This window comes from Aptenodytes patagonicus, chromosome 21, assembly GCF_965638725.1.
Source record: "Aptenodytes patagonicus chromosome 21, bAptPat1.pri.cur, whole genome shotgun sequence".
Taxonomy (NCBI): Eukaryota; Metazoa; Chordata; class Aves; order Sphenisciformes; family Spheniscidae; genus Aptenodytes; species Aptenodytes patagonicus.
In genome coordinates this window covers 1,747,804-1,770,948 of record NC_134969.1, presented here as the reverse complement: position 1 = coordinate 1,770,948, position 23,145 = coordinate 1,747,804, and the positions used below count along the sequence as shown (strand labels likewise).

The 23,145-nt window shown below is 38.1% G+C and overlaps 1 protein-coding gene across 5 annotated transcripts in view; it reads left to right on the top strand.

The window, feature by feature from the left end:
- LOC143169845 (zinc finger MYM-type protein 4-like) overlaps positions 1–23,145 on the top strand; it is a 48,460-nt gene that overhangs the window by 15,888 nt on the left and 9,427 nt on the right. The window contains exons 4-26 of one of the 5 annotated variants that reach the window (XM_076357553.1): positions 18–85; positions 677–847; positions 3,680–3,758; positions 4,187–4,439; positions 6,335–6,509; positions 6,626–6,838; positions 8,158–8,308; positions 8,981–9,096; positions 9,228–9,293; positions 9,993–10,143; positions 10,418–10,590; positions 10,964–11,114; positions 12,729–12,869; positions 13,159–13,196; positions 14,407–14,551; positions 15,557–15,681; positions 16,029–16,200; positions 17,233–17,286; positions 17,408–17,587; positions 18,116–18,210; positions 18,767–18,938; positions 20,678–20,829; positions 22,182–22,293. In XM_076357553.1, coding sequence (XP_076213668.1) covers positions 18–85; positions 677–847; positions 3,680–3,758; positions 4,187–4,439; positions 6,335–6,509; positions 6,626–6,838; positions 8,158–8,308; positions 8,981–9,096; positions 9,228–9,293; positions 9,993–10,143; positions 10,418–10,590; positions 10,964–11,114; positions 12,729–12,869; positions 13,159–13,196; positions 14,407–14,551; positions 15,557–15,681; positions 16,029–16,200; positions 17,233–17,286; positions 17,408–17,587; positions 18,116–18,210; positions 18,767–18,938; positions 20,678–20,829; positions 22,182–22,293 — 3,153 coding nt within the window. Of the gene's footprint in view, positions 1–17; positions 86–676; positions 848–3,679; positions 3,759–4,186; positions 4,440–6,334; positions 6,510–6,625; positions 6,839–8,157; positions 8,309–8,980; positions 9,097–9,227; positions 9,501–9,992; positions 10,144–10,417; positions 10,591–10,963; positions 11,115–12,728; positions 12,870–13,158; positions 13,197–14,406; positions 14,552–15,556; positions 15,682–16,028; positions 16,201–17,232; positions 17,287–17,407; positions 17,588–18,115; positions 18,211–18,766; positions 18,939–20,677; positions 20,830–22,181; positions 22,294–23,145 lie in introns of all 5 variants that reach the window. The other 4 variants (XM_076357551.1, XM_076357550.1, XM_076357552.1 and 1 more) reach the window with 4 other exon arrangements.

The following is a 23,145-nucleotide window of genomic DNA, read 5'->3' as shown; positions in this document are numbered from 1 at the left end:
GTATATGTTTTCCTCAGTTCATAATCAAGTAGAAGAAACATTACGGACGCAGTTAGCGCCACAAACTCCAGAAACTAACTTCAGGGTAAGCTATAGATCTTTCAAACACTTTTGCAAGTGCAGCGATATACTGGAATAATTCAAAATACGTATTTTGTATTTGAGTGTAAATTTGAGTATCAAGAAAACTGATCTTCTGACTCTTAGACATCTTTGCTACTTAAACAGTGCATATAATTTTGTAAAATTTTGCTGACCCTCTCTTTGGATTGAGGATTCTTTTGATAGCCACTTTCATGTTCAGCACGGTCTGACTGACTGGTGAACCGAATCTAGACCTGGATGCATCCATCTCACCTGCTGCCTTTTTTCCAGATGAGACAGGGAACAGCTGTATCAACAGGAGACACTGCCCAAACAGCCGAATGCCCCTACTGACAACCACCTTAGAGAGCTGGGTGGCTTCTGCTTTGTCCAGAGGAGTGAAAAGGATTGGGGGTGGGATGACAGGGGTGCTGCAGGGAGGTAGAGGCAGCAGCTGCTGCCCATCATTTCTCCCACCTTCCAGTGGCAGGACCCATTTCTCTTGGTCTGCAACAGAAACTCCCCTTGGCAGCAGCCCAACTCCTAATGGCAGATGCAGGAGGGTGAATTCTTTTTCATATTATTGTTTCAGGAGTCTAGCTACCTATTTTCTAGTAAGGAATCTATTGGACAAGAGCTGGGGAATTCCTTTGCACCAAATATTAGAATTAAGGAGGAGCCTTTGGATGACGAATATGATAAAGCTATGGCCCCACAGCAGGGACTATTAGACAAAATTAAAGATGAACCTGATAATTCCGAGGTAAGTTTCCCATTGCATTTCTCATTTTGGTCTGACAGCTGACCGCATAAGCTGGACATAAATTCAGCAATTTATTTGGTTTGTTGACCGAAATTTAACTTGAAGAACATAGTTTAGTAGAAGGATTTTTCCCTCTTATACTACCATGAAACCCAAACCCCCAACTTTTTGATGTCATGTTACCATGTCACTGAAAATGTTTTGCTTTTCAGTTAGAGACAAAGCAAAGTGCTGTAAAACTTTCATTATTAAATCTGTGGCAATATAGACACTTTATCTCAGCTCGGTCTCACTAGGAAATAAAATGTAAATCATGTTTTACTGAATATTTTGTGAGTTGTCACAGTTAGAGATGTGTAGTTGAAACAGTGCTATTCCTGCTACTTCCCTCTTAAAGGTTATCTTTGCGAGCACAGTGGTTTGTTGTTTGTTCTTGTTTTAAATTAACACTTAGAAGTCTTACCTTAGCAAAATATTTAAATACGTACACATCAGTGAAGTCAATTTAAGCATGTGTCAAGGTGACTTTCTCATTTGACACTGGCATTTTTTATAACGATAAAGGTAAAAGTTCAATACTTGCAAAATGGAGAAAGTCTGACCTATGGATTGAGTGGTGCTGGGGCAGGGATTGCTGAGCTCTAACCGGTCTCTTTGCCACTGGTTTGCCGTGTGACACCAGGGAAATGATCTGTGTTGCAATTCCTGTCTCCTCACTGCTATTATTTGGGTTACATGCCAAACTTTACATGCAGTTAAAGGTGTGCAAAACTTCCCAGTGATTCATCCCACTTGCATCGACACTAGAGTGCTGGTGTTCTTGTGCAGGCATTAGTTTTTCCAGCATCTTTCTGTGTACTTCTGCTATACCTCCTCTTCTCTCTGGGCCTGTCTTCCCAGCATTTTTTCTTCTTTTCCCATAATACTCTTGGCTTAATAAAATAAAGAAGTAAACTAAGTATTTGAAACTATTCAGATTTTACTGCCCTTCGATTTGTTCAGTGTCCGTGAGATTGTTTGGTTTTATTTTTCCTTAAGCGTATATAATGTCAAACCATGTGTACATTGGTTAAATCTGTCTATTCTTTTGTCCTCCCAAGATGGCATCTGCTGTGTGGATTTGTGGGGAATGCAATGCAAGATGTCTGTGGTTATCAAAGATCATATTAATAAGTAAAAGTGAAGACTTGAAGAATTTAAATATCCAATATCATATTCTTCAAAATACTAATTCCTGGAGTAAAATCCTGTAATTATCAACTCTGCCTGATACTGGAAAAATATGAGAACTGATGAAGGTGGTTCATTTTGTTTTGCTTTAGATTGGAATTAATGCGGGTTTTTTTGTTTTTTTTCATGCATCCTGAAAGATAAGAGCATTTCTTGCTGTAACCGATAGTTGGAGCTGAAGGTTCTTGGCTTTCAACACTGTTACACTGCTGTGAAACTATGCTTGATCATGCACAGTTGATGTCAGGATTTACCTCCATTTCTCTTACTAGTACTGACTAAGGATAAAACTGCAGTTAAAATGCTTAAAAAACTGTATTTCTGCAAATAACTAGTTTTTAAATTGTAATATTAAAAAAAACATGGTGCTTTAAAACCCGTCATCATGGCATGCCCATACACAGCTTAAAAGCTTCTCTTACTTGACACTTGAGTGTTTCTGTCTGATGGTTCACATGATGAAGGAATACCGTTGCCTGTTCTCCTGGGAAACCTGTTGAGAAATAGTTTGATTGTCCTAGCATAGAAACTTGTAATTTTCCCACAGGCGTAAGAGAAGTGTTAAGTTTTAGCATGTATTATGTGGATGTTAGTGTGTGATTTTAGGAGGCAGCTTAAGATGAGGGAGCAGTCCACTGCCGCTGAAAAGGGAGAGCTTAATTTTGCTTAGTGATTTTGAATTGGCTTACCTTGCAGCCCGACAGCAACTGTGAATTTAGCTCAGTCATAACATGACATCATGCCCTGACTACTCTCAAATGACTGTAAGTAGGTTAAATCTTATCATCTCTGTGGTTCCAAGAGATTATGCTTTTCAGCCTATTAAGATCTACATGTAGAGTGTTACAAACTGCTTTATGGTTCAGATTTCTAGGGAGAGCACGGGCAAGAAGCATGGTGTCAAAGTATGAATAGCTGCTGTGGAGTAAGCTAGTAATTTATAGTATGTCAGCTATTCCACAAGCGACTGTCTGTAGGGATTTTCTCATCCTGTAGAAAATGCGAGGTTATTCCCTTCTCCCCTATTAGACTGAAGCCAGTCTAAGTCAGGACTGTGATGGTCTGGCTCTAGTGGTGCCAGCTTTGATCTGCTGCGAAGCTTCACCTTAGGCTCCTCCAAGGTACTTAACTCATGGTTAAGTACAGAATGCTTCTCACCATCTAGGTCCCAGTCTCTATTTCATTATTATCATCTATGAATGTGAAGATAGAGCTTGTTTCACAGAGTAGGGGCAAGGACTGCGGAGCACTTCTAGATGGAAAGTTTGTGTGAGTGGAAAGCAGAGATTTCTCTTAAGCTTTGTCTGGCTGAATTCTGAGGTGTCTTGGAGTACAGCTGGAAAGGGGAATGCACCAGGCAGCTGTGCTTTTCCATTTCTACACGACACCCTTGGTTGTAGTTTGCTGTGAACCTCTGAGCAGGTTCTGTGTGTGGTGCTCATACAGCAACATCTGTAAACCTGGCCTTTGGAGCAGGCTTAGGAGACTCACTCTTGCCTTCCTGGACCTTAAGTTCAATACAGCATTATGAAAGAATGGAAATCATGTAACCTGTTATTACATCTGTGTATTTGTTCTCCTTTTCCTTTCCCTTTGTTTTAGGAGTACGGCCAACAGCCAAAAACTCAGGAAGGGGAGCTGAAAATCAGTGCTGTATTTTCAGTCAGTGGCAGTCCTCTTGGTAAGGAATAGGCAAGACTAACTTTATTTAAACCTGTAAAATATATCACCTTTGCAAATAGTCTTGCAGGTTATTCTGCATTTCTTTTGCTATGTCTGACCCCAGTAGAAAAAAAGAACCAGTTTGTTTTAGAGACAATGGAATTCAGAGATTGGAAAATAATTATATTTTTGAGGCAAAGGAAAATTGAATGTGAAAGGGATGTTAAAAGTGCATTCTCAGTCTTAAGAGTAGTTGAAACAATCTACTGTGCAGAAAACCAGCACAGGGCATGTATTTATGGAGAGTTCATCTGCTATTTAATTCTCCCTTAGACCCTGACAACCCAAATGAAGTCATAAGCTTTGTGCTTGCCCCCTGCACACAAGTGCAATACATACATAACAGTTACTCTGTTTTCTCTGTGGTTTTTTTTTTTTTTTTTTTAGCTCCACAGCTGTCATCAGGTTTCCAGCCTGCTGTGGCATCCTCTGGCATGAGTAAAATGCTTCCTTCAGTTCCAACCACAGCTGTTCGGGTTTCCTGTTCTGGCTGTAAAAAAATCCTGCAGAAGGGGCAAACTGCATACCAGAGGAAAGGCTCTACCCAGCTCTTCTGCTCCACACTGTGCCTCACTGGATACACTGTTCCAGCTTCTCGCCCACCAGCTTCTACCAAGAAAACCTGCTCAAGCTGCTCAAAGTAGGACAGTGTTTTAATTTGTTCTAGTAATAATTGATATTCAAGCAGATAATGAAAGGCTTCAGTTCTCTTTTTAGGCAACATGCTGTTTCTGTAATGCCCACTTCTGTTACGCTTCTCTTCAAAAAATCGTGGCCAATGCTGTTACTTGATGATTGGTCTGTCCGCTTTCAGTTCCATTTCGTTAATGGGATTTTACATAGACATAGATTTAAAAGCCTCTGTTGTGAAGTATGCATCTTGTCTTTTTTTAATTTAAATGAGCCAAATATTAAAAACTGTATTTCAAAAGTTACCACACTTTCCTGCCATTTTAAAATGTTGTTGCACTCTCAAAACCACTAACGAGTACATTTTCAAAAAATATTTTATGTATTATTTCTTCTAGATGAAAATAGATTTGCTAAATCCCGTAAAATGAAATAAAACATGGGTAAATTGATATACTTGAGGCAGGATATTTCCTTACATTCTAAAAAAAAATTAACTTTCCAGTCTGGCTCCATTCTGTGAGCTTAGATGTCTGTAGGTTTTAGCTCTTCAAAATATGTCGCTGCTGTTGTTATTTGATGGTGGCTAAACCTTCATAAGATGTAGAAAGATTAAATTTATTAAGAATTGAGATTTTCAGGTAGTTGGGGTTTCAGCACCTAAATCAGTTACTTTCTACCTAGGCCTAGAGTGGAAAGGCAAGGTTTGCTTTTGTGAGTCTACTTGGAAAAAATTCTTTAAAAAAGATCTGCATTTTCCACAGTCCTGTTGGAAACACAGGCCTGAATCTTCAGCTCTAAAAATATTTTAATTACTGATTTTTTTTTTTTTCATTTGTATTATTATCTCCAAATTAGCAAAAGGAGACCTTTGTGACTAGCGCTTTTAAGATGTCATATTACTATACCATAACTTGAGGCAAATAAATAACTTTGCAGACTGATTGTGCTACGGTCTGTTTATAGAGGAGAATTATCCATATTTATTATTTTTAGTTATGAAGGTTCCTTCGCAAAAGGAATACTGCTTTGTTCATCATTTCTTCAACAACAAATTTATTACTCTCGGTTTTACAAGGTCAGCTGAACTTAAACTTGAGACTTCAATTAATTATTCTTTTCACTTGCTGTCTCAGTGTGAAAAGGCCTTGTAATAAAGTTTAGCAGTCTTGGCTGTAATTTGTATTTCTTCTGTTGAAAAATGGTTTACCTCTGACAAGACAAGTGAGAAGGAGGCATCCTTCCAACCAAGAAAATTATATAGATATTTCCTCCTAGTTTTTTGACTTAAGGGCTTTGAAACTTTTCTGTGAATGACTGTTTCAAAAGAGAGCAGAAATAAGGAGAAAGTTCAGTTTGTTAAATCCAGCAACAAATAAACAAAACTGTAGATGGGAAATAAGCGGTGGAAAGTTACAATACTAGTCAGACCGTTTTGAACTGAACTAGATGGTGACTAGAAATTGTGACCTTTTGTTTTTCCCCCTTTTTTTCCCCTACCCCATTATGATTGGTATTTTCATTGTTAAAGGGAATTATTCCACATATCCTGCTTTCTAAATTTTTTTTTTTAGTAAAGACCGTGCAAAACAGTTATCTTTTCCCAGTTCCTTTTGAAAAGATTTAATTATAGAGCTTGATGTATTTATAGGCCACTCCTAAGTCCAGGTACAAAATGTTTCACAAAATATCTACTCAAGAATTGTACTTCTTAGCTATTTTCCTAATAGGAAAAGAAAAATGAAGTCAGGTACTTAGGTCAGCAAAAAGAAAAGCTTTAAATTAAATGAATCCACCCTCTTCTAGAGAACGTTTAGTCTGCAGAAAAAGAAAGGACAGCAAGTTGACATGAAACCAACATTAATTCTTTATCTCTTTGTTTGTTTGTTTTTCTTTTTTCCATAGAGACATTCTAAATCCAAAGGATGTAATCACTGCCCAGTTTGACAATACAAACTCCAGTAAGGATTTCTGCAGCCAGTCATGTCTTTCTACATATGAACTGAAAAGGAAACCTGTTGTTACTATTCATACTAACAGCATTTCAACCAAGTGCAGCATGTGCCAGAAGAATGCGGTGGTAATTGCAAACTTCTTTTTCATTTGAATTTCCTTTAGATCAGGACAACTTGCTATCTCAGAGATGAACATACATATTCTTTCTATTCTTGTTATATATTCTTTCTTTTCTTCCAGATTAGACACGAAGTGAATTACCAGAATGTTGTACACAAGCTCTGCAGCGATGCCTGCTTCTCCAAGTTCCGCTCTGCTAACAACTTGACCATGAACTGCTGTGAGAATTGTGGAGGATACTGCTACAGTGGCTCTGGCCAATGTCACATGCTTCAAATAGAGGGACAGTCAAAAAAGTTCTGCAGTTCAACATGTGTGACAGCATACAAGCAGGTATATTTTGACAGAATATAAAAATATGTCTTTGATTAGATTTTGGGTGTTTTAAGAAACACCCAATTTATTAGTTGATTATTTCAGTTACTGTCTTGATCTAAGATAACTCCTTTTGCCATTTGCTGCTTAGTCTTTGCCCAAACATGTTGCTCTGTTTCTCTTACCACTGAACTGGCTACCAGAGTATTCCAGTATGAGAGAAGACACAGTGGGACTACTCAGCAGCAGTCCACTGTGACCTTTTTTCAGCCTTTGAGATGCTCCCTGTTTGAGTATTCTCTATTAAATTGTAGCATTTGAATTAAGTGGAGAGGAAAAGTAATAATTAGTTGATAATTTTTATTTTAATTTTTAAACTTTAATATTTTAATTTTTATTATAATGGAGCCTTTTAAAGAGCTGAGCAGTTGAGAGAACCTTAATTTATTATAATAGCTCAATTATTTTTGACTGACTTATTTTAATGCAATTACTTTAGGAAAAATTGCTCTCTGATAAGATAGTGTAACTTCATTTTGTGACTTGACTCTGCTGCCTCATTATTCAGGCCACTTAGGCCAAGAAAGGCCTAATGAATTAAAAAAAAAAATCTGGTAAAAGTATTTCATCCAGAAAATTACCTACAGCATTAGTTGTCCTCTGAAACAAATCTGGAAATTAAATTAAATAAGCTGGAAGGGAGAGGGATTTCATGTTGCTTTTTCATCTCACATCAAAACCTCATACCTGTTAGTCTTCCTGATAATACATTATGTTCAAAGCTTATAAGTCTTACCTATTTCCTGTTGATTTTTAAACAGCATTCAACTCAATTGTCAGATACATTCTGATAGTTTCTGGGATTTTGTGGGTGAGAGAGGAACCTCCTCCTCTCAGTTGCTTTTCTCATCTGTTAAATGGGAATATTGCTTACATACATAGCTGATGTATTAAAAATCATAAGCAAAATATTGCTTCTCGGCAAAAATGTTGAAGTCGTCTGATACAAGGTGCTTGGTACGTGCTATTACAACACAGTGTTGTTTGCACTTGGAGGCCTTCGCCCTGACAGCCTTGGTACTGTTTAAACTGGCCCGCAAAGGTAGCGCTTACCCTGAATGAGAGACAGCCCAAGTCTCAGGTGGTCAAAGTGTGAATATAGCAAGTGTACTAGAGAACTCAAATATCTGCATGATAAGTAATAGAGCTGTAAAATAAGTGCTGTTTCAAGTGCACTGGCAGTCACTTTTATACGCATTTTATATGTTAGTGATTAATTTCCAGGTTAATAAAAATACTAAGTTTCACATGAATGACAGATTTCCATGTTTCCACAGAAGTCAGCTAAAATTACACCTTGCGCACTGTGTAAATCTTTGAGATCTTCAGCCGAGATGATAGAGAGCACAAATAACTTGGGAAAAACTGAACTGTTTTGCTCTGTTAACTGCTTGTCAGCATATAGAGTGAAAATGGTTACTTCTGCAGGTAACTTTATCCTTTTACTTCTTTAGAAGCATAATTTCATGTAGCTCATATCCAAACTTAATTTGTCTTGAAAGTTAAGGCCAATATTCTTTTTTTTTGGGGGGGGGAGTTGGAAGGTGGCTTTTTTTTTAAAGGGAGGTGCTGAGATGGGAACATAAGGACTTTCTACCACAGATAAACCTAACAGGGACAGTACAGCCATTTCAGCCTTGTTTTTAGAGAGCTTAAACATGATAATAAACCTTAATCTATTTTCTGCTCTTACAAGTGCAGCTGGTAGGTTTCCCAGCTAGACAAATCCACTTCTGTGGACATGTGCCATACCACCACTGTGACTATTCTGCCCCTTGTTCTCCAGGATGATTAGCTTAGTTACCTCTGCCTAATGTTGCATTGAGCTAGGCAAACATATTCTCAGCTATTTTTCTTGTAAAATAGAAAAATGCTTACTGACATCCTAGGGATACTGGGAGATTAATTAAAGGATCTGGCAAGCAACAAGCACCGCAGTTGCAGTGTCTGCTTGTGAATCTGTAGAAACTTCATCTTGGGCTTCTGTGTGTACCTTGGCTTGTCGTTCAGATTCTCTGTTTTTGTATGCACAGTGCAAAATTATCTGCAATACAACCTGATGTTGCATAAATCACTTTTTCTTCTCTGTTTCACCCTCAGGTGTTCAAGTTCAGTGCAACAGCTGTAAAACTTCAGCAAACCCTCAGTATCACTTGGCTATGTCAGATGGGAGCATACGCAATTTTTGCAGCTACAGTTGTGTAGTAGCTTTTCAGGTGTGACATCTAGGATTTCTTCTTAGCTGAATTAACAGAATAATAAATTGATGGTGTAAAATACCTGGGATGTCAGGTAAAATATGTAATATTGTAAAATAAAGTCTATTCCTCAATTTGCTTTCCTGCAGAATTTGTTCAACAAGCCTACAGGAATGAACTCCTCAGTGGTACCTCTGTCGCAAGGTCAAGTCATTGTAAGCATTCCCTCAGGGGCAACGGTATCGGCAGGTGGCACCACCTCGACTGTGTCCCCCAGCTCCATGAGCAGTTCAGCTGCAGCTGGTCTACAGAGGCTGGCTGCCCAGTCCCAGCAAGTCACTTTTGCCCGCCCTGTTGTAAAACTCAGGTGTCAGCACTGTAACAGATTGTTTGCAACCAAACCAGAACTGCTTGACTACAAGGTAATAAAGATTAGGGCTTTTCAAGCTTATATTTCTCAACAGAAACCCAAGAAATTGTAGCTTATATGACATGGTCTGTCAGTACTGCTCTGTTGCTTACTATGACCAGCTATGGAGGAATTTCAAACTGATTTTGGTATCATTTAATCATTATCAAAATTAATACCAATACTAGCTCTTTGAGCTTAAAAACAGAAAAAAAAACCCTCCAAAAAACCCAAACCCTATGGTTGCCTGGCTAGGTAAGCACATTCCTGATTCTTGGTCCCAGAGATGATCCTTTTAATTCCAGGACAAAGCACATTGGTGAGGGCTTTCTGCAGAAAATTGTGCTGTCTTTGTTTATAAAGCTAAGTAGGGAGACTTATTCGCTAGTGCTGTCTGCTGTTGATTTCCAAGGGCATAAATATGCTTCTGAGTTTTTATTATCAATTAAAATGTATTATCTGGGATGTGAAACATTGAAACCAAAACATTCTGGCTGTTTTGCAGGGTAAAATGTTCCAGTTTTGTGGGAAGACCTGCTGTGATGAATATAAGAAGAGGAGCAGTGTAATGGCAATGTGTGAATACTGCAAAATTGAGAAAATTATCAAGGAGACAGTGCGATTCTCAGGCATAGATAAGCCATTCTGTAGTGAAGGTAAGAAAGGGCAAGACTGTCTCTCAGACAAATCAAGTCAGAAGTGTTTTGCCTTAAAATTATTGGTGATACTAAGAGAAACCTAATGGTTTTAGGTTAGAAAGCTGTTTTTTAGGTTTAGAAACACAGAACTTTGTTCATACTTTACATTTTAATGGTATGTTTCAACAAATTATTACAGACATAATGAAATACAAGAATTAGAAGTGTCGAGCAAATGTCATTTTGATATTGAAGGATGCTTTTGTTTTCTTGCTATTTTCTCTGCTTTTAGGTTGTAAACTGCTCTATAAACATGACTTGGCTAAGCGCTGGGGAAACCACTGTAAAATGTGCAGTTACTGTTTACAGGCTTCCCCCAAACTGGTCCAGAATCACTTTGGGGGGAAAATGGAGGAATTTTGCTCAGAGGAGTGCATGTCTAAATTCACAGTTTTGTTTTACCAGGTAAGCAATATTCTCACATAGCATCCTCTAGAATGTAAACGTGTTAGCAAAAGAACCGTTGTACATTAGGAGCTATGTGAACTACCTGTAGTTGACTTCTGTGTCCATGGGATATATGACATGTATGTGAGTGATGAGTAAATCCTTCTTAACTTTTGAGTACCAGTTTTCTGTATAGAGAAAACCTGATATGGGTTGTGGGAAGACAGACACTGAGTCTTCTGCTGCTTTGTGTTACACTGCAAAAATGATGCGCTCTTACAGATTTCTTTACATTATATTTGCTGAGCAGGGTGCAAAGAGGTTTTTATACACATACTCTTTGTTGCTGTTTACAAGTGTGTTTAATTTCTCCCTCACTCTGTTTTCCTAGATGGCAAAGTGTGATGGTTGTAAGAGACAAGGTAAACTCAGTGAGTCCATGAAATGGCAAGGGGAGATCAAGCATTTTTGCAATCTGCTTTGTATTCTGTTGTTCTGTAATCAGCAAAGTGTTTCTGACCCTCCACCCCCAAACAACACAGGTAAAACAGGCTGGGAATAGTATTGCCTTTTGATGTGCATGATAGTGATATGAACATTTATTTGGAAACTCGATTCAGTGAACTTTTTGAGATATATCCTCTACTGGGCGCCTTGTCCATTGCCATTGAATGGGCTCAGTTTTAGATCTCTATCTTACTTCATACAATTTCAAACTTCTGCAGGTATGAAATGAGATTGCTTCATATACCAAACCTAGATTGTGATTTTAAAGAAGATGAAACAAAAGCACTTACTTTTCAATCACTTTCATAAAACAAAGGCCCATTTTATTAGGGTAAAATATGCTGGTATCTATTGAAGACATGTTAAATACCTAGCTTGTCTCTGTACTTGATAAGACATAGCCAGATACAGTAGAATGTTAATGTTCATTTAACAAACAAAATCAAGTGGTGAAATTAGTAGACTTAATGGTTGTAAATACAGACTTCCATATATGAACTTAAAATATCTAGTTCTGTGTAGTCTGTAGGCATATGAAGAGTTACCGTTTCTATGTCATTAAGTGTTGATTCTTAAAGTATCAATGCCAAGATTAATGTGTGCTGTAGCTGTTTCATTGCTCATTATTTCAGCAGATGGAATGGGAAGGAGGGTGGGAATGAAGCCCACAGGAATAGGAACTGTGAGTTTCTGTAGGGAATGAAATGCAAAGGGAAGAAAGGAAGAAAGGCCCACAAAGACAGGAAGAGGAAGCGAAACAAAGGGCAGAAATAGCACTGATCCTAAAGAGGGGCATAATCTCCCACTGAGTGATGGTGACTGCAACAGTAAGGTACCCAACAAGCAATAAAGAATATTAACTGAAAGTTTATAGTAGGCACCAGGCCATATTCAGCTCTTCAACTTTGTGCACATCTGCTGCTTATATTGGTGGGAGCTGTTTTCCCTGATTAAGAGTAATAATAAGTAACTTTATACTTTCAGGCCATAACTATACCATGTGACATTCATTTGGCTGTTAGTAAGGATAGCAAAATGTATGGTGGGCCTGCTTCTTCCGAAGTGTGCCTGCAACTTCAGCTGAGGCCAGTATGCAGTGCCTTTGCAAAACTGGTCTCCAGGCACCTCTCTGAACTGGGGGCTGCCAGGATAATGGAGTGTCTCAGAACAGTATTTTTTGATGAAATGTGGTAATTCATGGTAATGTGGTAACGAATGGTGCTTTCAAATGGAAAGAACCTAAGAATTCCTCTAACTGTGAGAGCCTCATAAAATTCACCTCATTCATTATTTGTCAGGATCTCAACTGTCTCCTATACTATGTATATGCGGTACCGGGCACAGTGAGGCATCCAGTCTTCTTATCTCCCGAGTGCTGCTGTAATACACATACTATTACAAAGAGAAAGCTGCTTTCATACTATGGTGAACTTCTGAAATGTTTCAGTGACTGGAAAACAACTTAAGTTTGCTTGTGGAACCAGCTCCTATGTAAACTGAAACACTGCAGTTTGACACCTACATTCCCTTCTCATACAGCAGGCTTTTTCATTTGGAGATAAATCTGGAGGGTGGGTGTTGTTTCAGAAATGCTGTTTTATAAATTATCTTACTGCTTATTTTAGTTTTCTTCTGTTCACTCTGTGCAGCAAACCTTTCTATGGCACCAGCTTCCTCATCAGGCCCTCCTTCTTTGAGAAAGGACTCAACCCCTGTCATAGCAAATGTGGTGTCCCTTGCAAGCACCCCTGCTGCCCAGCCTACAGTTAACTCCAACAATGTTTTACAGGGTAAGACTGCTGCATATGATGCCTGTATTTTTAAATCTCTATTCCTGAACATTTAATTTGTTCAGGGATCTTTGCTGAGGACAACAGCCACTTCTTCATTATGCTTCACATCAGTGTATATGGTTACAGTTTTGTCCTTCCTTTACCTAGGTATAAAAAATGACTTAAATTTACGTACATACACCAAGGAATGAGGTTTAATGGGAATTCTTTTTCTTGACCTTGGCAGAGTATGGGTTATGGTCCTTGATGATAAGTACACAGGCTATTGTATGTTTTTTCTTCACAGGTGCAGTCCCTACTGTGACAGCAAAAATAATAGGAGATGTAAGTTTTACAAGAGACTCTTTTTCTCACTTTCGCCCAGATTGTATCAATAACAAGTAAAGTATCCAAGAATTTTGCATCGTCATTTTGTAACTGCTTTTCCTCGTTGTGATTGGGATTTAAAATTCATGCAGCTTGCAGATGCTTTTTTTTGAAATGGATAGAACTTGTATGGTATAAAAGTCTTTTTGTGTCCACTGACAGATTGATTAGATATTTTAAGACAAAGCTTGTCAAATTGTAGCTCGTGAGATGGCTGTAGTTCTCAAGCAATTCATGTGTGGCTTCTGTACTTGAGGCTACCTTTTGTGCCCAGAAGTGGGATGTGATGTCAAAAGGACTAGCATGGGAGGAAGGGGACCACCGTGGGCTGCCGGGGCTGACGTGACCAAGCTCTTGCAGCTTAGCTTTCCTTCCCCACTCTCTAGTAGTGTGGTAACGGAGCTGTGGGGAACCATTGTCACCGCTTATCTCTGAATAACTCCTAGAGTTCCTATTCTTGAGCTCTTTGAGGTATGTGGTATACATCTTGCAACTCTCTTAAAATACGAAGATTTTATTATATAGCTCTTAGGTTCTGGAAGACTGACACCCTTGCTTTTAGTTGAAGTGTCATTTATGGATTAGAGTATGAATTTTCCCTAATGAAACAGATCCTGTTATTTGAATGCATGACTGAAAATTACAGTTAGCAGGACATGAAATTAGTACAAGCACGAATAGTCAGTCTGTGTGTAATCAGGAAGTGATACTGATACTGCCAGCATTTGTGTTCATTTTTTACTTTTATTTCTTTTCAGTGATTTCACATCCGTTTACTAAGTGTTTTGGGTATCTGTATCAGCCAGACTTTTAGTCATCAGAAGTGTCTTAAACACCTCTTTATATCTTTGCCATCAGTAAGATTCCAATGTCAAAAGTTTATAGAGGTTATTTGACTACAGAAACCAAACATTCTTGCAGATTTGTTCACTGCACTGTTAACAAAAAAAAAAAAAAAGCCTGTTGTTTCATTAAAATAAATCTGGTGAAGACCAGAAAGCACCAAATACATTAGCAAGCTGGTTTTGCAATAGTTTTTAAATGATCATTTTTATCAGCAAGGACAGTTTTAAATCGTTCAACCTCCCATAGTAGAGAACAAATACTAATCTTACGATATCCTTCAAACCAATACTGACTCTGCCCTCATTTGTATTTTTCCAAACAGGCTAGTACTCAGACAGATGCCCTAAAGCTACCACCATCACAACCACCTAGGCTTCTAAAAAACAAAGCATTATTGTGCAAGCCGATCACACAGACTAAGGCCACCTCATGCAAACCTCACACACAAAACAAAGAATGCCAGACAGGTATGTATCTAATCTCCTACCATTTTATAAAAGTCTGTGTTGCAGTTGAGAGAGTAATGCATGATTTATGTAACAGCGAATACTTTTTAACATATTTTAAAACCTTAAATAGTTTTCAGATCGTCGTATGGTATTTTCCAAGTAGCAGTTTGCCTTACAGGTGTAAAACATTTGCTATTCTTTGAAATCCTTAAAGCTTCATGTGTGATGAATCTTGAGATTTGCTTTAACTCATCTTTAGCGTTCTGCGATCATTTTAACTGTGGAAAAGGAAGTGCAATAATTAAATGACATGCAAAAGGCAACAGAGGGAACTCATTTTCCTCAGGACAGAATTTGTGAGTTCTTAGCTCTCACAGCACAAGCCACAGGAGCAGACTCATTTTAATAAAGCGCATGATTTCTCAAAGATTGTTTCAGCTCTCACTTTCCTTTAATTATTAGATACAGATACTAAGAACCACTGAAAATTAAGTCCCTATTTCTAAGATAATTTCATTAGATTCATATTTGCTCTAAGCTCCCTCTTTGGGCAGGAAGAAATAGAAACACCTTCAAAGGCTATTACATAGTCCAGACTGCCATTGAGTGGTTTTTTCATCATTATTACTATAGAAGAAGGGTATCTAGTGTTGAAACCTCTTAATGAGGAAGGTGAAGTTAAGTGGGAAGATTGTTGTTAGTTTTTTAATGGTACCTTCTTACAGTCTTGTAGTTAACTTGTGAGATAATTGCAATAACACACCATTTACGGGGATGTATTTAATACTTATTTCCACTCTTCCCTTCCAGCATTCATGTATATGGTCACAGTGCTGTTTATTTCCAAACTGTAGTATTAATACTTGTTACAACAATGCTAAAGTGAAAGATGGCTACAAACCAAGACGTGGTACTGTGCACACTGAGTTACAAGCAGAAGTCCAAACAATTATCATGGACACTCTGGAGTGTAGTGGATAGTCATATGGTTAAACAATTTTTGGTTTGTTCTATTTTTGATAGAAGAAGAAGAAGAAGAAGTTCAACCCCAGATCATTGTGGTACCTGTTCCTGTACCAGTGTTTGTGCCAGTGCCCCTTCACCTCTACACTCAGTACACACCAGTTCCACTTGGGATGCCAGTACCTGTAAGTTATACTTCAGTTCACTAGAGAACTGGTTTACAGTCTTGGTTCTGAAGAGGGCGCAGAGCAGTGTCGTTGGGTTTTGTGACTAGTCATGCCAGTGGTATGTGGAGTCCTTGAAGCCATTTCTTTCCTTATTGGATCATGTTTGGTTAAGCATCATCACACAAAACTACTGATTTGCAGGGTTATTGCAGAAGTGAAACAAGCTGTCCAGGCTGGAGTTATTTGTAAATTAAATTTAGCAGTCCTAAAATATATGGAAGATTAAATGAGAGGAATCTCCCTTATGTATTTGCTGTTTCCCTTCACCCCCAAACATGCTCTAATATTTTCCGCGTGTTCCATAGGTACCAGTTCCCATGCTCTTCCCAACTACCCTGGATAATGCTGATAAGATCATTGAAACTATTCAGGATATCAAGGAAAAGATTCCCACAAATCCATTTGAAGCTGATCTCCTTCAGATGGCAGAAATGATTGCAGAAGATGAGGAGAAAGAAAAAACACACTCTCATGGTGGTATGTGGTGTTTTTAAAAAGGAAACTAAATGCAGTGAGATGAAGGTCCTCTCATCACAGAAAATAGATAGAGAAATAGATGTAGGGCCTATATTGGCTGCTTCCCAAGTATGCATGCCAAGTTAAATGGTCCTGTTGTCTTACCAACATTTATTTTCCACAATGCAAGTGTTCATGCAGGTAAAGTGCCAACCTAGACAGGACTATAATGTTTATGTCATGTCTTAGCAATTTTGATGGCTTATTCTTTTAAAATGAGGAGGCCCTGGGGGAATTCAGCTGAACTGTATATTTGGAGAGAATTTTGTCTCTGTGTACAATATTCTGTTCTTTGTTTTGAAAACATGTTTTCTTTTAAGGTTAGTTTACTCTTCCTCTATAGTTCCCATCTCGGGTGCTTTTGTAATTTCACAGGGGTTTATCAGTTAGTATTCAGTAGAGCTATGCTTAGCATAGAACCCACGTTAGATACAGAGCACTGACAGTGGTTTAAATGTCTTTGCATTCCCTTTCCCTGATCCTAGGTGCTGATTTGACTTTTGTTGACAGTAACAGATTGCTAGAGGTAGTAATCTCCAGATCAGTACATCATGCATTAGCAGAAGGAGTCAAAATCAAGAAGACAGAGCAGCTGCTTTACAAGAATATTTTCCTATCAGGCTTTTTATGGTGGATTCTTGGAGGGTGATGCAGGTTAGAATGTGTTGGATAGTGATCATCCCATGTAATAAAAGTGGAACAAGCTGAAAAGAAATGAACAAAATATCTTACTTGTCTACAAATGACTCAAATAACAAACACGGAGGGATGGAAACGTTTGGAAAAGCAAACATGGGTTAGTTCTGCATTTCTGTTTCTCCCATAACAGCATGACCAAGGTAGAAAGCTGTTAGGAGAAGCCTAGTGGAGAAGACGCATCATGTGTGTTAGTATTATGACCTAATACATGTTTTTTTGGTGTTCAAAGTATTTTGTATTAGTTATGTAAGCTGTCAGTCATTTGTAGATACAGATTTCCTTCTTTTTCTAAAGGATCTCAAACATCTGAGCATGAGCTCTTCCTGGACCCCAAGATATTTGAGAAAGGTCAGTTGGATTTTTTTTTTTTGCAAATGGATTTGGATCCTGTTGTACATTTTCTTGCAAAATCCGCTTTTTGTCTGCCCTTTCCTATAGCACACGGTATATTTGATCACTCTCATTACAGACCAAGGTAGCACTTATAGTGGAGATCTAGAATCTGAAGCAGTGTCCACTCCACACAGCTGGGAGGATGAGTTAAATCACTATGCCTTACGATCAAATGCCCTGCCAGAACCAGATCCAGAACTGAAGCAGTTCTCCAAAGGTGATGTGGAACAGGACCTGGAGGCAGATTTTCCATCAGGTCTGTATAAGAAAAATGCATTGTTGTATAAAAGTATGCGCAATTTTTTGAGTAAGCATTGTACCAGCAGTCTGCTTATGAAGGGTATATGTTTTCATTTAGTAAAACTGGATATTTAAAGCTGCAGTAATATATCAGCTCTGCTATTTTAAAAATATTACTGCTATCGTTAAAGACAGCATTCTACAGAACCCCCAACAGGAGTGGCAGGTAGTCTTGCTTGACTCCTTTGAATTTGTCACTTCTGTGTCCCTAGGTATAATCCATGTGAGTGGCGCAGAAGAATGTAAGTTTGCCTGAATAAGTATACCCACTGTTTGCGGGGGCGGGGGCTTTTTTCGTCTTCTGAGAATTTACTTTCTTTATACAGAAGGTACATATATTGCCTAATTATTCAAAGGTAAAGCATTATTTGAATATACAGGTGTGATTGCCAACTGTAAGGTATTCCATAGTATCTAAGTGACACTTCTACCTGGGCTGTTAAATCATACAATTAAACTCTTAATGGTGTTGATTTGACTTCAGACTCATTTGACCCTCTCAGTAAAGGACTGGGTTTGCACTCACGTTCACGAGCAAGACGGAGACATAGAGATGGCTTCCCACAGCCAAAAAGACGGGTAAGAAAATACTTCTGGAACACAAGTTCCTTGCATTTGAAGTAGTAATGTTATGTGCATGCTTATTCTCAGAAGTGAAAAAATACTGCTCCAGGGTGAAAATGAGAATTCGATTTAACTACGCTGTGTATTTTTTCCTGTTCTGCTATATAAGATTTCCTTTCCTCCCCCTCTGCAACTAGGTAGAATAAATGCTCTTTTTAGTGCAGAACATTTTTTTAAATGTGTATCGTTTCAAAAAACTCCAAAAGAGATGTCTTTTAAGTAGTGTCATAATGTACAGGGAAGAATAAATTTTTTCTTGTGTAGCTAAAGAGGAATATATTTCTGTGCATATTGATCACAATGAGAATTATTGTATTTTATTGCACCTTTTCTGTAAAATGTGGTTAATATTTGTCCACATATTAAAAATACATATATATTCACTCAGACTCTGTCATGAGAGTAGGATTTTGTTATCATGTCAGCATAATGGCCTTTTTATGTGAGATCAAGTTAAGCATCCATAGATGAAGAGCTTATTAAATGTTTTGATTTGTTTGTTTGCCTGTAGGGACGGAAGAAGTCTGTAGTTTCTGTAGAGCCCCGGAATCTGATGCAGGGCTCCTACCCAGGATGCTCTGTTTCTGGGATGACCCTAAAGTATATGTATGGGGTAAACGCCTGGAAAAACTGGGTCCAATGGAAAAACGCACAGGAGGAACAAGGGGACCTGAAGTTTTCAGGTGAATTTTTCTCTCTCAGTGGAAACAGAAATAGTTTGAAGAGCACTTGGCATGATATGTTATTCAAATAAAAATTAGGGTTAGATATTACTGAGTTTTAAAATATCCATGAGTGGAGAAAAGATTTTATGGAATACTGTCTTGCGTTTTTTCATGCATTTAAAAATCATAGCTATTACATTCTTAATTTATCTGTTACCTATTAAAACAGGCTCTAAAATACCAGATTTCTTTTCAACGTTAGAAATGTTAGTCTTTTAACCTCCACTTTGCATTCATTTGCATGTGGTAATTCTTCATTTGTAGAAGAGATGCTTTATGCAGCTGCAGAGCTTTACTGAGCTATTATCGGGCCATAATTCTAAGTTGACAGCACCGACTTGGCCCCATCTTTTTCATCTGTAGCTAACGCATTCACAAAGTATTTGTCAGCATAACTGTTTGCTGTAAAAAAATTGTGTGCTTCAACATTAAAATCTTAACACCTTATTTCTAGGCTTCCCAGCTGGAAAGAAGCTTTCCAAAAATCTACCCATTCTGTACTGCACCCTGCCTGAAACTAACTTTAAAAGGCATGAATTGTTCCTTGTGTCTCACTAGGGCGATAGATAATAATGACAATATAAATGTCACTTTTGTTTATTTTTCTAATTGTGGATTATTTTATTTTTTTTACAAAAGCACAGCAGTCCTGGGATTTGGCCGTGTCTAACTCCCCTTTTCCCTGGTCTCAGATCTGTCTTACATGCTTGCACTGAGAGTTTTGTGGGCAAATTTTCAGAGTCAAGCAGAGAATTTAAGTTAGGAATATAACTGAGCTTTTTGGAGATGGTGGGGAAGAGAGCAAACCATATTAAATACTTCTGCAATGTAAAGAACTAAGCGTGGCAGGGCTTATATAAGAAAGATCCCAAAGGGAAAATTCTAGTTAGAACGTGATCTGCTTTTTCCTCTCTTATTTGGAATTTTTGTTGTCATTACATGAGAACAGCTGGTTTTTGTTTCCCAGAAGAAGAGTGATCACATGAGTTACTGTGTTTTCTTCTTGTGGCTAAGGAAGCAAATATTACAGTCAGTTCCAGGAAACTGTGTCCACCCCCACCCCTTTCAGAAAGGTTCCCTGCTTGGTCTCAAGCAGGCGCTTTTGTAAGGTGTGGAGCAGCCAAAGCCTGGTAATTTCATTGCGGATCCTTTGATTGATTGATTCCCTGGTAGCTCTGCTTCCCTTTCTGAATCCCATGCATGTCCCGTTAAACTCTTCATCCCTTCTCCCTTTAAGGAGATGAATATGCTGCACTCAACTCATGTCCAGAACTATTAGGAAATACTCAAGATCTTTCTCTTACTCAGGATTCCCCTGAGTCCGGCTATAGAGGTGAAACCTATTTATCAACCCTACGCTGCCAGCCTTGAGTACATGCAACCATTGCCATGCCACATCTTCGGATTCAGCAGACTCCCAAACATTTATATGTCTTAGCTTTAAATACCTGCAGCCTTATTACTCAGTCGCAGCATTTGTACTGGTTGCACATGCAGGTGGTTTGTTTTTTATTGGCCAAATCCTCATTTAATTGTTAGCCAACAGATAGGAAATAGTTCACAGGTTTAAACATACAGGGTACTTCATGTATGAGATAGAAGATTTAATAGTTCTGCCTACGTGAAATAATAAGGAATGTGTGAAGATTTAATCTGTTGAATTAAGTTATTTTTTCTAATAATTTTCTTGGCTGTAGTTCGTCCTGTGAAACTCAAGGAGGACATTCTCTCATGCACTTTTGCTGAGCTGAGTTTTGGCTTGTGCCAGTTTATTCAAGAGGTGCGGAGACCAAATGGAGAAAAATATGATCCTGACAGCATCTTATACTTGTGCCTTGGAATTCAGCAGGTAAGTCAGAATTAGGGTATTGCTGAGAACATACAAAACTTGCTCTGGTTATTTATGCTTGTATCCATAGTCCCATGTAGCTGCTTGGTTTTTGTAGAGGAGGCAAGAGTGTATCTTTTTTGTGCTTTATTCTTAGTCTGTCTTAATCCCATATTTGCCTAACTTGTCTGGACCTTTTTATGATCAGAGTGAACAGGCTTCTTCTGTACTTGGGAGGAATGTGGCGTGGAGGGCTAGGTGTTTCTACCTAGACACAAATCTTTGGGTTTGGTACCTTTTTGATCCTTTTTCATGTATAGGAAAGATTTGCTCCTCAGAAATATTTGCATTATGATGGAATGTTTCAGATCTAAAACAGTTGCACAATGCTCTTCTAATATACAAGTTCACATGGAAGAGGTTACCCAGCTAAGACTGATGAGCTTCTTCAGTGGCTAGGCAGATACCTGTTGTGTTGGCAATATTTACAGAAAAAATACAATGGGAATAATAGCATTGTAATTAATGAATGCTAAGGGTAATGTACTAAGTCCTTGATACCTGCCTTGCTACCTGCCTTGAAACAGTTGCAGTACAAACCTAAGTGTAATACTAACTTCTGTTTAAATCTCAATGTTCAGTATATTTCTGTTAGGGGCTTATTTTTAGAATAGCCTGCTTGTTCCTTTCCTTGAACAGTCATTTGGAAGTAAGAAGTCAAAAGCTACTTCTAATGTAAAACCTACTGTTTGACTAGGCATGGAATTATCTTAATTTTTTTTTCCTGGCTATGCTTGAAAAAAATGTAGAAAGAGTTAAAATTCAAAGTGCCATTGATAAGGTCTAGGACTATTAGCAATTTTTGTGTGTTCCAGTTTTGACTTATTTATTGATGCACACTCCTGACTTGTAGCAAACTTTTTTTAACTGCTGCTTGACAAGAGTTTAAGGGACTTTCACCTCGATGCTGTAAGTCGAGCTATTTCAGCAGCCTAGTGCTGGGCCTATATCTATTGTCAGGAGGTATTAGCATGTGAAGTTCTTTTCAACAGAAAAATACTCAATAACTCTTCTGGTTTTTATAGGCAGACTTTTTTTAAGAATATCTAACACTTAGAGGATGATGATTTTTCAGAAAACAGCTCTAGAGCTTGGAATATTAACAATAATTCTTGCCTAGATCTCTCATTTCATACTGGGGAGGTCCCAGTCCCTGCAGAAAATTTGATTTGATATCTTAGTGAATATTTCAAAAAAGTGTTTTGGACCATAAGAGACTGGGACATAAGAAAGGAAAAGAATCTGATGTCCTGTATCTTCTCTGCAATGTTATATAATCACAAACTGTATGTCTTCCTTTTTTTCTCTTGTAGTACCTGTTTGAGAATGGTAGAATAGATAACATTTTTACCGAGCCCTATTCCAGGTTTATGATTGAACTTACAAAACTTTTGAAAATCTGGGAACCTACAATTCTTCCAAATGGTAGGACAATTATTTTGTTTTGTGTAGCTGCATGACAAAGCCATATTATAAATTAGTATTTTCTCAATGCCATGAAGAAGAATGTGATCTGAGGCATTCACATTAGTCTCCTCTTTCTCCACCACGTAATTGTTTGTGGTAGACTAGCATCATGGATTTTATGTCTGTCCTTACCAGTTACGGATTACACTTAAATATACCTTTGCCTCTGATCAATCTCTCAACTCCTTTGAAAGAAAGGCTTCCCATTCCTGTAGTCAACATGCTAGTTCTTCTCTTCCCTCAAGTTTTAGCTAATCTTTTTTGAATACAGGTAGCCAGAATTGTATATAGTATTGGAGATGAGTTACTGCAAGTACAGTTGCACTGGTATTTCCCTTTTAGTGCTGGAAATATTCCTTCTGATAAATCCAGGGATCACATTAGCAAATCATTGGAATCTTGTCTCGACTCCTTAATTCCAAGTTCTTCTCACCTCAGTCACTTCCAAATTAAGAGTTCCCAAATTCTGCAGCTATTTTTAATTGGTCTTCAAGTATGATCATGCAGTTTATAAAGCTGGACACCAGCCGTATAAGTACCTAAGATCTTTTTCAGAGTATCAGCGAAACTTGAGTGATGTTGGCAGCTCCATACGTGGATCCACGACTGGCTTTTCATTTAGAAAACAAACTTTTTCTTTAATACAGAAATAACCCAATTACTTATAGACTGCTGCGTACGGTGATGTTTTTTTCCGCAACAAATCTCTTACAAGCCCCCATATCTCCTTTCCCTAACTGACTTACAGTAAGCACAATGGGCTATTTGTAGATAAAGATGGTACATTTTAAACGCATGCTCCATGTCTTA